Source organism: Macaca mulatta, chromosome 3 (genome assembly GCF_049350105.2).
Source record: "Macaca mulatta isolate MMU2019108-1 chromosome 3, T2T-MMU8v2.0, whole genome shotgun sequence".
NCBI classification, from domain to species: domain Eukaryota; kingdom Metazoa; phylum Chordata; class Mammalia; order Primates; family Cercopithecidae; genus Macaca; species Macaca mulatta.
This window is the reverse complement of record NC_133408.1, coordinates 169,034,590-169,048,592: the sequence shown is the minus strand read 5'-3', so window position 1 is coordinate 169,048,592 and position 14,003 is coordinate 169,034,590. Positions and strand designations below refer to the sequence as shown.

At 42.9% G+C, this 14,003-nt stretch overlaps 1 protein-coding gene across 15 annotated transcripts in view; it reads right to left on the bottom strand.

Annotated features, from left to right (window-relative positions):
* The window catches only part of AHCYL2 (adenosylhomocysteinase like 2), a 212,708-nt gene that overhangs the window by 25,506 nt on the left and 173,199 nt on the right, over window positions 1–14,003 (bottom strand). For all 15 annotated transcript variants that reach the window (XR_013415527.1, XM_077997307.1, XM_015134886.3 and 12 more), the window contains 4 exons: window positions 8,418–8,520; window positions 5,089–5,183; window positions 1,956–2,062; window positions 1–117 (listed from right to left, as the gene is read on the bottom strand). Coding sequence is in view for 14 of the 15 variants with exons in the window: in XM_077997307.1 (XP_077853433.1) it covers window positions 1–117; window positions 1,956–2,062; window positions 5,089–5,183; window positions 8,418–8,520 (422 nt within the window). In the remaining variant the exon portion in view is untranslated. The remainder of the gene's footprint in view (window positions 118–1,955; window positions 2,063–5,088; window positions 5,184–8,417; window positions 8,521–14,003) is intronic.

Here is a 14,003-nt window from a genome sequence, read left to right as displayed (position 1 = left end):
CCATCAAGAATTGATTCACGGCAACAGTAGAGGTTGTCAAATTTCTGTTTGGTGACTGAGTCATTGACATTCATGGCTGGAACACACAGCTTCCCAGCTTTGGACAGTTGGTACAGCCTGAGGATGAGTGAAGCCAAGAACAAAAAACATCGGAACGTTACAATCTACCATTGCTTTCATAGCAGGCCCCAGAAACACGATGATTGGGTAGGCATGAGAGCGTGAGATATGACTAGTTTCATCCTATTAGGTGGCCACTGAGAAACAAAGAATATCTTTCTAGAGCCTGCATATACAGCTTCACAATAAAGATTTTATTCAAAAGTCATGTGGGGAAAATCCTTGACCCATCTCTAAATTTTAAGGCCTTCACTGGAGACTATAAAAAGTGGGTGAGTGGGAGCGGGTTGAAGGTTGCAAAATTACCTACTGGGTACAATGTTCACTAAATCTGCACTGGTCTCACTGCCTGCCAGAACTACAAGTACATGAGACTACACCTGGCTGTTTGTGTTTTGTTTGTTTTGAGATGGAGTTTCACTCTTGTTGCCCCTGCTGGAGAGCAATGGTGTGATCTCGGTTCACTGCAACCTCCGCCTCCTGGGTTCAAGCGATTCTCTTGCCTCAGCCTCCTGAGTAGCTGGGATTACAGGCATCTGCCACCATGCCCAGCTAATTTTGTATTTTTAGTAGAGATGGGGTTTCTCCATGTTGGTCAGGCTGGTCTCAAACTCCCGACCTCAGGTGATCCACCTGCCTCAGCCTCCCAAAGCGCTGGGATTACAGGGGTGAGTCACTGCACCCAGCCTTCCAGCATTTTTTCTTTTTTTTAATAGAGACAGGGTCTCACTGTGTTGCCCAGGCTGGTCTCGAACTCCTAGACTCAAGTGATCCTCCCATCTTGGCCTCCCAAAGTGCTGGGTTACAGGCATGAACCACTATGCCCAGCTTAAACTGTGTATTAATTTCACTCATCTTTTTAATTATAAAAGGAGTAACTTTAAGTACTACTTTAAAAACCATGCTTAATCCCACTAATCTACTGCAACAATTTTAACTTTCAAATACACTCACAATTTGTTTTTTGTTTTTTTTTTGAGACGGAGCCTCACTCTGTCACCCTGGCTAGAGCGCAGCGGCGTGATCTCAGCTCACTGCAACCTCTGCCTCCCGGGTTCAAGCGATTTTTGTGCCTCAGCCTCCTGAGTAGCTGGGACTACAGGTGCGTGCCACCACACTTGGGTAATTTTTGTATTTAATAGAGACGGGGTTTCACCATGTTGGCCAGGCTAGTCTTGAATTCCTGACCTGTTTTGTACATTCAAAAAGATGATAATGTATTGAAGCAGTGACGGTGGCTGGTTCAGAATTTACTTCCCTAAAACTTTTTTTTCATCCTTTTAGTTCTTTATGGGTGAAATAAATCATAGAAATGATCACAGAAATTGAACTGAAATAATTCCAATTTTACTCAGAGAATTATTGCTCATTTGAGAAGCAGAACCCTATATGTCCTTGCTTTCCATGTAAGAATGTAAGCTCTAAGATGGCAGAGTTTTTTTGTCTGTTTTGTCTACTGCTAGATTCCTAGCACCTAGAGCAGTTCCTCGTTCATTGTAGAAGTTCAATAAATATTTGTTGAATGAATAAATGTGTCCAAAAAGGACAAGAAGTAATTGTTTACAATCACTAGAAAACGTGAGGACTTCACTTGTTCTCCCACCTGCCCCCTTCTCACTATTTTAGGTTCATTATTTGTGTTGTTAATTAAAAAAAAAAAAACAAGAGAGATCTGGTCACCTCAAAGCAAGCTGAGATCTGATCACCTCACAGCAAGTTGAAATGTTGTTACCTCATAGCAGGCTCCAATTTTTAACACGTGTTTTATAGGTATGTGTTTATAAGACTTTATGTCTAGACTGCATAAAACCAGGTATGCCCATGTCAAATCTTACCTATGAACTCCAGTAACACTCTCCTCTACTATGCCCTTGATTTTCTTAAACATGTTGGGATACTTTTTATAAATCCAGTGGGTAAGATCCCCTCCATCATCCAAGATCTGCAATAGTAAGCATCAATAACATCATTCACTTTGCTGAAGCCTCAAGGCTTCAGTGCTTCTCTGGGTCTTGCATCCCAATCTAATTAGCAATTTACAGATATTTAAAATTTCCCATATGGTTATGCAAAGTAACTTAAAGCCAGAGTAAATGCAATAATCTGCCAAATAGTCATTATATTGAAGTAAAAGACAATGAGAGAAGAAAGGCCAATTTTAATTCGCACAGCCAAACAACCCTCCCTATGATATATCTACTGCATCAAAATATACAGCAACTAACTGAGGATTTTCTTATGGATTGATAACTTGTGGTTATCTAGGCCACTAGATCTTGAATCTACTATAGGTATTCAGAAAGCCTAAATGGACTTTAAATATATTCAGTCAAGACTTAGTTTAAATAAGAGGCCTCAGTTTACACAGCCTCTTAAGAAACAAAGAAAAATCAATCAATAAATGGTCAGATAATTAAGTCTCCCTCTTGGAACAATAGCTTATAAAACTGTATTCCATTAACCTTCTCTTCTCCCAAAGTATAGGCACTCTCCCACCCAAAATATCAGGCAGCACTGTAGGGTTTTGCCTAGCACAACCTCACACTCTGTAGAAACCAAATTAAAAATAACCAGGGAACCGTGCAGCATGTAGGTGTGCAAGCATGCTTCTGAACAGCTCATCTATCACTATTTCAGGTTGGGATTAAAGATAAACACAGTGCTGTGCCCACTGGAGCTTTCATCAGCAGAGAAAAGCTTTTGAATTATAAAGATAAAGAAAAACCAGCTTAGAACACTATCAGGCACGAGGCTATGATACTTCAGTCCTTCGCTAGGCTGTCAGAAGTGTTTAGCAGGACTCTGCAAATTGTTATACCCATCCTCCTGGAAAGTCCCACAGAACTGGGCTGCCTTCTGCTGACATGCACCCATCTTGCAGTCTCATCAATTATCAACTCTGCTGTAAGTGCCAAAACTGCCATTCTGGACCCCAGAGTACACAAAATCCCCAACCTCATGTCTACCACCTGATCTCTTTTTCTCTTTTGCTCTTGCTGTTGACCTATTTTCTCTCCCTCACTCAAACATTGCTTGAGAACCAGAATTCAAGTTAGGACTCTCATCAAAGCTTTTGTACTTGCTCCATACTACAAGTAGAAACCCCCGGAACAGATGCCCCAAGAAAGCAAAAGGCTCTTCTGAGTTTCTCTCTCCCATTCTCCATGTATGGAATCCCTCATGAAGTTTTCCCTTCTACATAAAAGATAAGAGACAAGAGAGATTGAACAACTGGAAACTCTGTGTTGTAAGTCTCACTATTCTCATCCACTTTTCCCTTTTAAGGAAGATATGACACAGACAGGTAGTTGCTGCCTCTAAGATTTACTTAATGAACTCTGCCCATTATTCTCACCATGTAAATCTACTGCAGGAAATTCTTGTCATCAGGAAATCTTCCCAAGGGTGGGAAGTAAGGAAAAGTACTAAATCTTGACAGAATCTAAAGAGGTATGGGTCTTGTTTTCTGGGCTGACAACTGTTTTTGTCCTTGTCTTACTCTCTTTATTAACCTTCCTAGCAGTTTGTGCTGGTTCTACAGTTTGTAATGTTCTCCAGGTAAAATCCTAATGTCCTCCCTGGGTTCCTGACTTTAAAAATCAATGTTTTATTCCCAGGAGAAACTCCCTGGCATATCTGCTTTAGCATCTGTCAGTCACACTCCCTCGTGTCACTATTAAAACTGTTGGAACGAGCTGACTCATCTTACAGCCACTGTCAACTCTGCTCCCCCACCCCTTTAGGATATGAAGGCTCTAACCCAGCTTCCTCAAACAAGCCTGGTGCAGTGTGACCTGGATCACAGAATTCAGAAAGAAGCTACTTCTCTGCCACGCACCAAGTGAGGCCTGCTCTGCAGCCTTCAGCAGCAAGCAATGGTTGGACTAGAGCTTCAGGGATTCTTTTGTCAGCACATTCCCTAATTTCTGCCCCTTCCCCCAAGGGAAAGGGGCAGAATTATTTGCAAAATAGGAGCACCTCATAGTTTGTGTAGCTTTTTGGGGAGGGGGTTGGGGTGGGGGCACAGTTTCACTCTCTCACCCAGGCTGGATTGCACTGGTGTTATCTCGGCTCACTGCAGCCTCTACCTCCTGGGCTCAAGTGATCCTTCCACCTCAGCCTCCTAAGTAGCTGGGACTACTACTACAGGTGCATGCCAACACATCCTGCTAATTTTTGTATTTTTTTGTAGAGACAGTGTCTCCCTATGTTGCCCAGGCTGGTCTCGAACTCCTGGGCTGAAGGAATCTACCTGCCTTGGGCTCCCAAAGTGCTGGCATTACACGCCACCACACCCAGCCCTTTGTGTAGCTTTTTGCCTCTTTGCAAATCTAATGTGCTATCAGGCTTCAAGACTTGATCTAAAGAATAACACAAAAATAAAAATGAAGCAAAAATTACAACCCCAAAACTTTGCCTTGTTGTCTTTTTAAATGTGGGGAACGAATATAAAGAGAAGAAACTTGAACTTGGAAGCTCTTCAGGTTTACTATAAATGCATTATACGAACTCTATTATTTTTATTTTATTTTTCTAGTCCTGACTCACATGACAAGTATATGGATTCTAGAGAGAAGGCTAAGCATCTCGAGAGCTCTGAGGTGGTTTGTTTGGGTTTTTTGGTTGTTGTAAGGTGGGGGAGTAGGCAGTAGCAGGGAATGGAAACTCATTACTCTTGCTTTTTAACCAGCCACGTGTGAATCCTGGGCAGCACTTTAATGTTTCTAACGAATACAAATGCTTCCAACATTAGAACCAATAATTAAAGCACTTTGAGGTTATAAGAGCTTCAATACTCTTGGGGTACCCATAGCATAAGAATCTAGTTCTGCTGGAAATCCAGGTACGTCAGATAGAAATGAAGCCATTTTCCTTTCTTCTTGTTGGGAAACCCTCTCCCAGGCCATAACCTCCTCCCATCCCCATTCCTGACCCCTACAGAATTGTATTAGCAGAAATCTGACCCACCATGTTTGGCTGCCAGCCCTCCACATTCACACATCTATCAATGCACCACCAAAAGTCATCTTCTGACTCTCCCTTCCAGGCAAAAACAGGAAATCCTGAGAAAAAAAGGAACAAAGAGAAACCATTAAAGACCAAAAGAGGCTGATCGCCAAATTTTAGTGAGAAGATTCTGGTTCCTAATTTCCAACTCTCTCATTCTGCTATAATCCTTGGATTGACATTCTTCACTGATTGGCATTGCCTTCAGCCCCTTTATCCATTCCTTTGTCTTTGATGGTCATTCTGCTCTTATTAGCCCAATGAGGACAAGTAGAATGGACAAAAGTATGACAGCTGTTTAAAATGTAACGAGAGGGGGCCAGGCACAGTGGCTCACTCCTGTAATCCCAGCACTTTGGGAGGCTGAGGTGGGTGGATCACCTGAGATCAGGAGTTCAAGGCCAGCCTGGCCAACATGATGAAACCTGTCTCTACTAAAAATACAAAAATTAGCTGGGTGTGGTGGTGCACGCCTGTCGTCTCAGCTACTGGGGAGGCTAAGGCAGAAGAATGGCTTGAACCTGGGAGTCGGAGGTTGCAGTGAGCCAAGATCGTTGTTATTGCACTCCAGCCTAGGGGACAGGGCAAGACTCTGTCTCCAAAAAAAAAAAAAAAAAAAGTGACTAGTGGGAAAAGAAAAACCAGAAACAGTTACTTCTTGATCCACTCAAACTGGCATTCTCACCATTTCCCAATTACACTTTAATTTTTTTTGCTTCTATACTTTAATCATCCCACCCTATTATTAAGAAAAAAAAAAGTGTTTTTCCACTTGCTAAAACGTTACTATAATTCATAGCCCAGTTAAGTGTCATGTTCCTAACGAAGCCTGATTAACCCAGCTGGAAATGAGCGCTCAAGGAATCTGAACTTTTCTTTTTCTTTTTGAGATGGAGTCTCGCTCTGACACCCAGGCTGGAGTGCAATGGCACCATTTCGGCTCACTGCAACCTCCACCTCCTGGGTTCAGGTGATTCTCCTGCCTCGGCCTCTTGAGTAGCTGGGACTACAGGTGCGTGGCACCACGCCCAGCTAATTTTTGTATTTTTAGTAGAGACGGGGTTTCACCATATTGGCCAGGCTGGTCTCGAACTCCTGACCTCATGATCTGCCCGCCTCAGGCTCCTAAAGTGCTGGGATTACAGGTGTGAGCCACTGCGCCCGGCCTTTTTTTTTTTTTTTGAGATGGAGTCTGGCTCTGTCCCCCAGGCTAGAGTGCAGTGGTGCAATCTCGGCTCACTGCAGCCTCTGCCTCCTGGGTTCAAGCGATTCTCCTGCCTCAGCCTTCTGAGTAGCTGGGATTACAGGTGCCCTCCACTACCCCCGGCTAATTTTTGTACTTTTAGTAGAGACGGAGTTTCACCATGTTGGCCACGCTGCTCTTGAACTCCTGACCTCAGGTGATCCACCTGTCTCGGCCTCCCAAAGTGGGAATCTGAACTTTTCTAAGCCTCTTGTTTGTATAGTGAATATGGATTTATAATCTGTCATGGCATTTATCATATATGTCCTTGTATCATTATTTATATATGTGTATTATCTCCTCACCAAAATATAAGATTCTGAGGGTAAAGACATTGCCTCATTTGCCCTTACAGCTCTTAGAGTAGGTCAGTAAGCATTTGTTTAAAAAAAAGAAATGGGGTTGCTGGGCACAGTGGCTCACGCCTGTAACCCCAGCACTTTGGGAGGCCAAGGCAGGCGGGTCACCTGAGGTCAGGAGTTCGAGACCAGCCTGACTAACATGGTGAAACCCCGTCTCTACTAAAAATACAAAAATTAGCCAGGTGTAGTGGAGGGCACCTGTAATCTCAGCTACTCAGGAGGCTGAGGCAGGGGAGTTGCTTGAACCCGGGAGGCGGAGGTTACAGTGAGCTGAGATCACACCATTGCACTCCAGCCTGTGCGACGGAGTGAGACTCTGTCTCAAAAAAATTAATAAATAAAATAAAAATAATAAAATAATAAAAATTAAAAATAGAAATTAAATTAAGAAATAAAAAAAAATGGGCTGGGCATGGTGGCTCACACCTCTAATCCCAGCACTTTGGGAGGATGAGGCGAGAGGATCACTTGAGGCCGGCTGTTTGAGAGTAGCCTGAGCAACAGAGCAAGACCTTGTGTCTTCAAAAAAATTTTTTAAGTTAGCTGGGCATGGTGGCATGTGCCTAAAGTCCCAGCTACTCAGAAGACTGAGGTGGGAGGATCACCTGTTCCCAGGAATTGAAGGATGCAGGGAAACACTATTGTACTACTGCACTCCAGCCTGGGTGACAGAGCAAGACTCTGTCTCTACTTAAAAAAAAAAGGAAAACGGCCGGGCGCGGTGGCTCAAGCCTGTAATCCCAGCACTTTGGGAGGCCGAGACGGGCGGATCACGAGGTCAGGAGATCGAGACCATCCTGGCTAACAAGGTGAAACCCCGTCTCTACTAAAAAATACAAAAAAATTAGCCGGGCGAGGTGGCGGGTGCCTGTAGTCCCAGCTACTCGGGAGGCTGAGACAGGAGAATGGCCTGAACCCAGGAGGCAGAGCTTGCAGTGAGCTGAGATCCGGCCACTGCACTCCAGCCTGGGCGACAGAGCAAGACTCCATCTCAAAAAAAAAAAAAAAAAAAAAAAAAGGAAAAGAAATGAATGCGTATTCACTGGGGTACACATTTACTATTTGTATTAATAAAGTATTAAATATTTTTCTATCATAGATACAGCCATGAAATCTTATAAATAAGTAAATTAAAATGAAAGAACAAATGAAACGCTGAGCTGTACTGCCAAAGAGTAAAGGCAAGAGGCTGGCAAAGTCCAAATTTCTCTATTTCTTTTGTCCATCAACTACTAGTGGATGCTGTGATCAAATATTAATCTGCCAGGTCAAGTCCTCTTTACTCCTGAAGCAGAAACACCAAACATTAAATCAGGGCAAATTACTTGCTGGAAAACCAATAGGGTCACAAAACTAAGGGTGAAGCATTTTCTCCTGTAATCCATGTTACCTCAATGAGTAGTGTTCACTAGTGCTCTGCTATTAGTAAATCAGTGAGTCAAAACAAAGCATTACCTAATAATGGAATATTAGACAAAGGTAGATATTTGTCAACTGTAAAATGGCAAAGTTAACTAGATCATATTTGACAAGCGAAGGCCAGAAAAAGTAAATTCATCAAGAATTGAGATCTATTTCTTCCAAGATAGTTCTTTTATTGTCAACCTTCTTTAAAGATTTATGCTGAAACAACAGAGCTTTTTGGAGACTTACTTTAGCCAAAGGCACAGAGAACAAGCTCTTACCACTTTCTGCTAGAGCAGCAGCCACTTCATTGAGAGTGGAATAGATGTTGCAGGCAGCCCATCGGCACTGGGCCCCCAGAGCACCTAGAGTTTCCATAAGTACCTGTATTAAAGACAAAGCAGGGGATGAGCAAGCCTGGGCCAAACAACTAGTCAAGGAGATAAAGTTTATATATTTTACAATCAGAAAATACAACAGGAATGACTTAGGCCAGTGATTTTCAAGTTGGGCTCTACAGAACTTCTTCAGTATTCTAAGAAGAAGGCAAGTATTGGGGGAAGCCATGGGAAGAGGGAGGCTCCAGCTGACTCTATGTTTTTACCAATTTAAATTAAGCCTCCCCATAAGATTTAATAAATCAAGGACTTCAGAGCCAAAACTTTTCTTAAAAAACACAGATTTACAGTTCTGCTTCTGTTTAGAATACACAAAGCTACAAGAGAAGCTCCCACCTTAATGACATGAAAAAGCTGGGTAGCTACTAGGAAGGCTGAGGTGGGAGGACTGCTTGAGCATGGGAGATGGAGGCTGTAGTGAGTCGTGACTGTGCCACTGAACTCCAGCCTGGACAATAGAGTGAGACCCTGTCTCCAAAAAACCAAACACATGGCCAGGCATGGTGGCTCATGCCTGTAATCCCACTTTGGGAGGCTGAGGTGGGTCATTACCTGAGGTCAGGAGTTCGAGACCAGCCTGGCCAACATGGTGAACCCTATCTTTACTAAAAATACAGAAAAATTAGCCGGGCATGGTGGCGCACGCCTGTAGTCCCAGCTACTTGGGAGGCTGAGGCAGGACAATGGCTTGAAACGGTGAGACAGAGGTTGCAGTGAGCTAAGATTGTACCACTGCACTCCAGCCTGGACAACAAGAGCAAAGCTCTGTCTCAAATGGCCGAGCGCAGTGGCTCACGCCTGTAATCCCAACACTTTGGGAGGCTGAGGCGGGCAGATCATGAGATCAGGAGATCGAGACTATCCTGGCTAACATGGTGAAACCCCGTCTCTACTAAAAACACACAAAAAAATTAGCCAGGCGTGGTGGCGGGTGCCTGTAGTCTCAGCTACTCGGGAGGCTGAGCCAGGAGAATGGTGTGAACCTGGGAGGCGGAGCTTGCAGTGAGCCGAGATTGCACTATTGCACTCTAGCCTGCGTGACACAGCAAGACTCCGTCTCAAAACAAAACAAAACAAAAAAACCAAAACGAACAAACACACACACACAAACCCCCAAAACTGGGTAATCTACAAAGCCAAACTCTTCTTGAGCCCATCAAAGAGCTGAGGCCGTAAAGCACAGCTGAGGCCGTAAAGCACCGAAGTGAACTGCCCTCCAAAGAGTGACACATCCTTTTAAAGAGAGAGGGAAGACTGTTTTACCTTTGGCAGCGCATGTGAGGAAGAAATGGCTGCCGCAGATGAGGATAAGAAAATGTCAGCTAAACTTTTGAACAATTAGGAAAGGCTGGGTGTGGGAAAGTGTGTCAATGTGGAATTTGTTGAAGCTCCAGGCACAAGTAGATTTCCCATTCACATGCAGGCTGTCTTCCAGAGGCTTCCACCCAGTGCTCAAAAGAAAGACTGGGGCAGGGAACTGATTGGCTGTGCTCAGAAACAGACATGAAACCTGGGCACTTCCCTATACTCTTCTCTCATAGGAAGCAAAAGCCTCAAGCTATAGGAAGAGCAGGAAGTGGGCCTGCTATTAGGGACCAGGCAAAGATCCACTGTTTCTGGAGGAAGGCAGAAGCAAAAACTCTCTGCCTCTGGGAGAGGCACAGGAAAAACTTTTGGGCCCAGGACAGTTCACTGATACAAAGTAAGGATCTGCTACCTCTCTAGCTCTCCAGGGAGGGCAGGAAAATATGTCTTGCCCAAGACCCACCACAGATGCAAGGCAAAGTTTGGCTGCTACAGATAGGAGAGGCAGGAATATTGAGAAAACCCTGCCCTCACAGACGTCTGCCTAAGACTGAGACCGCACCAGAGATCCAAAAACCCCACTTGCCCTCACCGTGTGCTTAGCCCCAGGAAACAAGGAGCAGCAGTCTAGTATGGCAGATGGGACAGGTACTTGAAAAGAGGACACTTCTGTGGCACACGTGTGCAGAAGTAGCTGAAAACTGAGGGTAAAGCAGAAATACTGAGGAATGTCCTTTGGTAACCTCAAATTACAAGGTTATAGCAGTCCACTGCTGGAGGAATTTGAAGCCTTTATTGGTATACAACAAACTCTAAATCCAGCCCAATTCATGACTATAATGAAAACTAATATACTACCACTCAATTAAAAATGTCAGGACATATAAAAAGTAAAAACAAAACAAAACAAAACAAAAAAAAAACACTGTCAGGAAATGAGTAAACAATAGAGGCAGGCTCTCAAATGAGCCAGATGTTTGATCACACAGGAGCTTTAAAATAACTATGATTAATATGTTTATGTTATTTATTTTTACTTTTTTAGGGTCTTGCTATGTTGCCCAGGCTGGAGTAATATGTGTATGTTAAAGGATCTAGTTGAGAAAGACAGACAACATCTATGAATAGACAGAAAATTTCAGCAGAGATGGAAACTATAAAAAGTCAAATACAGGCCGGTGCGGTGGCTCTGGCCTGTAAAGGCTAGCACCTTGGGAGGCTGAGGTGGGCGGATCACCTGGGGTCGGGAGTTTGAGACCAGCCTGACCAACATGGAGAAACCCCATCTCTACTAAAAATACAAAATTAGCCGCTTGGTGGCACATGCCTGTAATCCCAGTTATTCGGGAGGCTGAGGCAGAAGAATCGCTTGAACCCAGGAGGTGGAGGTTGTGGTGAGACAAGATTGCGCCATTGCACTCCAGCCTGGGCAACAGGAGCAAAATTCTGTCTTAAAAAAAAAGGCAAATACAAATGCCAGAAAAAAAAATGTCAAATTAAAAGTTCCTTCAACAGGTTTACCATCAGACTGGGCACATCCAGGGACAGAATCAGTGAACCTGAAGATAGACCAATAAAATTTACTGAACTGAGCCAGGCACAGTGGCTCATGCCTGTAATCCTAGCACTTTGAAAGGCTGAGGCAGGAGATCGCTTGAGGCCAGGAGTTTGACACCAGCCTGGGCATCACAGCAAGATCTCATTTCTACATAAAATTAAAAAAATTAGCCAGGCATGATGGTACATGCCTGTAGTCCCAGTTACTTGGGAGACTGGGCAGGAGGAACGCTTGAGCCCAGGAGTTTGAGGCTGCAATGAGCCTGCAATGACCGTACCATTGCACTGCAGCCTGGGTGACACAGTGAGACACTACTCAACAAAACAAAACAACAACAAAAAAAGAAATTACTGAACTGAAATACAAAAAGAAAAAGACTGGCAGAAAAAAATCAGAACAGAGTGCTTAAAATCTATGGGATCTATGGGAATCTATGGATTCTTTCCCTCTTTGCCTTCTGGAACTCCAATTACATGTATGGAGAGGAAAAAAAGAGGATCTGGGAACAATGACATTTCAAAACCAAACAGCACATTAGTGCCCAGATCCACTAAAAGGAGCCAGGCATTCTGGGAGAAATGGCTGATTCCAAGAGTAGGACATGGAATGTTCAAGATAAGCGGAGGTGATCTTGTACCAAAAGCAAGGAAGTGTTCAAAGAATGAAAGCGACATGTCAAAAGACAAGTCACAGAAGCCACACTGAAGAGGCTCTCCCTGGTCAAATTGGTAACAAGATGATCATGTAAGTAAGTAATGATAGTAATGGATTATAACTTATTAAATAAAATAGGAAACAGTGATTCCATACAAATAAAAATAATGAATAAATCAAAGATAAAGAATGAGATATTTACAGTTTCATAGTATTACCTCACATAAACATATTAATTCTATTTTTATTTATTTTTGAGACAGGGTCTCACTCTGTCACCCAGGCTGGAGTGCAGTGCAATCTCAGCTCACTGCTCACTGTAATCTCTACCTTCCGGGCTCAATCAATCCTCCCACCTCAGCCTCCCGTAGCTGGAACTACAGGCACATGCCACCACACCTGGCTAACTTTTGTATTTTTTTGTAGAAATGGTGTTTTGCCATGTTGCCTAGGCTAGTCTTGAACTTCTGGACTCAAGTGATCTCTGCCAGCCTTGACCTCCCAAAGTGTTGGGATTACAGGCGTGAGCCATCGCACCCAGTCTAAAAAACATATTAATTATAAACTGGGAAAAATAACTTTTACAGAGGAAAATCCTGGCAGACAATATCTCAATCAAGGGATTAAAGTGAACATCATCAGTTCTGGGACAAACTGAAATCATGTGCCACCTGACAGGATGTATCACTTCCCTGTATTCCCATCATAGATGCATAGCCTGAATCTCATAATGAGGAAGCATCAGAAAAATCCAAATTGAGGAAATTCTACAAAATAATTGATCTGTAATCTTCAAAAGTGTCAAGGTCATGAAAATCAAAGAAAGATTGAGAAAGTATTCTGTACTAATGAAGATTAAAAAGACATGACAATTAAATGTGACATATAACCATGGACTGGATTCTTTTGTTACAAAAATATTATCAGAACAACAAGTGAAACTCCAGTGGGATCTAAGGATTAGATGGTAATAATGAATCAATGTTAATTTTCTACTTCTGATGGTTATACTGGTTGTACAGGAAAATGTCCTTGTTTGTAGAAAATATACACTAAGGTATTTGGGGAATGCTATGGTCTGAATGTATGTCCTCCCCCCACAGAGTCATATGTTAAAAACTAACCCCCTAGGTGATGATGGTATTAAAAAGTGATTATGGAAGTGATTGGGAGGTGATTAGACATGAGAGTTCTACCCTCACAAATGGGATTAGTGTACTTATAAAACAGGCCTGAGGAAGCTTGCTTTCCCCTTTGGCCATGTGAGGGCACATAGAAAGCGCCATCTATGAGGAACAGGCCCTCACCAGACACTGAATCTGCTGGCGCCTTGATCTTGGACTTCCCAGCCTCCAGAACTGTGAACAATAAATATCTATTGTTTATTAATTACCCAGTCTAAGGTATTTTGTTATAGCAGCCCAAATGAACTAAGATAAGGGTGAAAGAGTATTAGGTTGGCAAACAAAGCAAAATTTCTTTGTAGTTATTTTTTAAAGGAAAAAAATGTGGGGTGGAAACAATAAATTAATATTAAAATTGGTAAGCTAATTGTGATTAATCCATTCAGGAAAAAAATAGAAAAGGAACCATGAAGGGTGGTAATGCTCAGTGGGCCTAAGGGTAAAAAACAAACTAGATGTAATTCAGCAACATGAGACAGTAGAGAAGCACTTACTATTTTAAGCTACCACACTGAAGTCTCATGTCGCTGACTGAGCAGGCCAAAAAAGATTCAAGAGTGTTTCTGTCTTGATTCATTAGTCTGTAGCTCCAAAATAGATAGCTTTTCAATTTATTATATTAATTTTGGGCAGTCAAGGTACTCTTTTCCTCGGAGAACATATAACCCAGAAAAGTCTCATAGTGAAGATGCTAATAGTAGCTGTCTGTACCTTGAGGAATCTCTAATGTTCTGAATCAGGAATGTGACCATATAAGTGTTGTGCTTT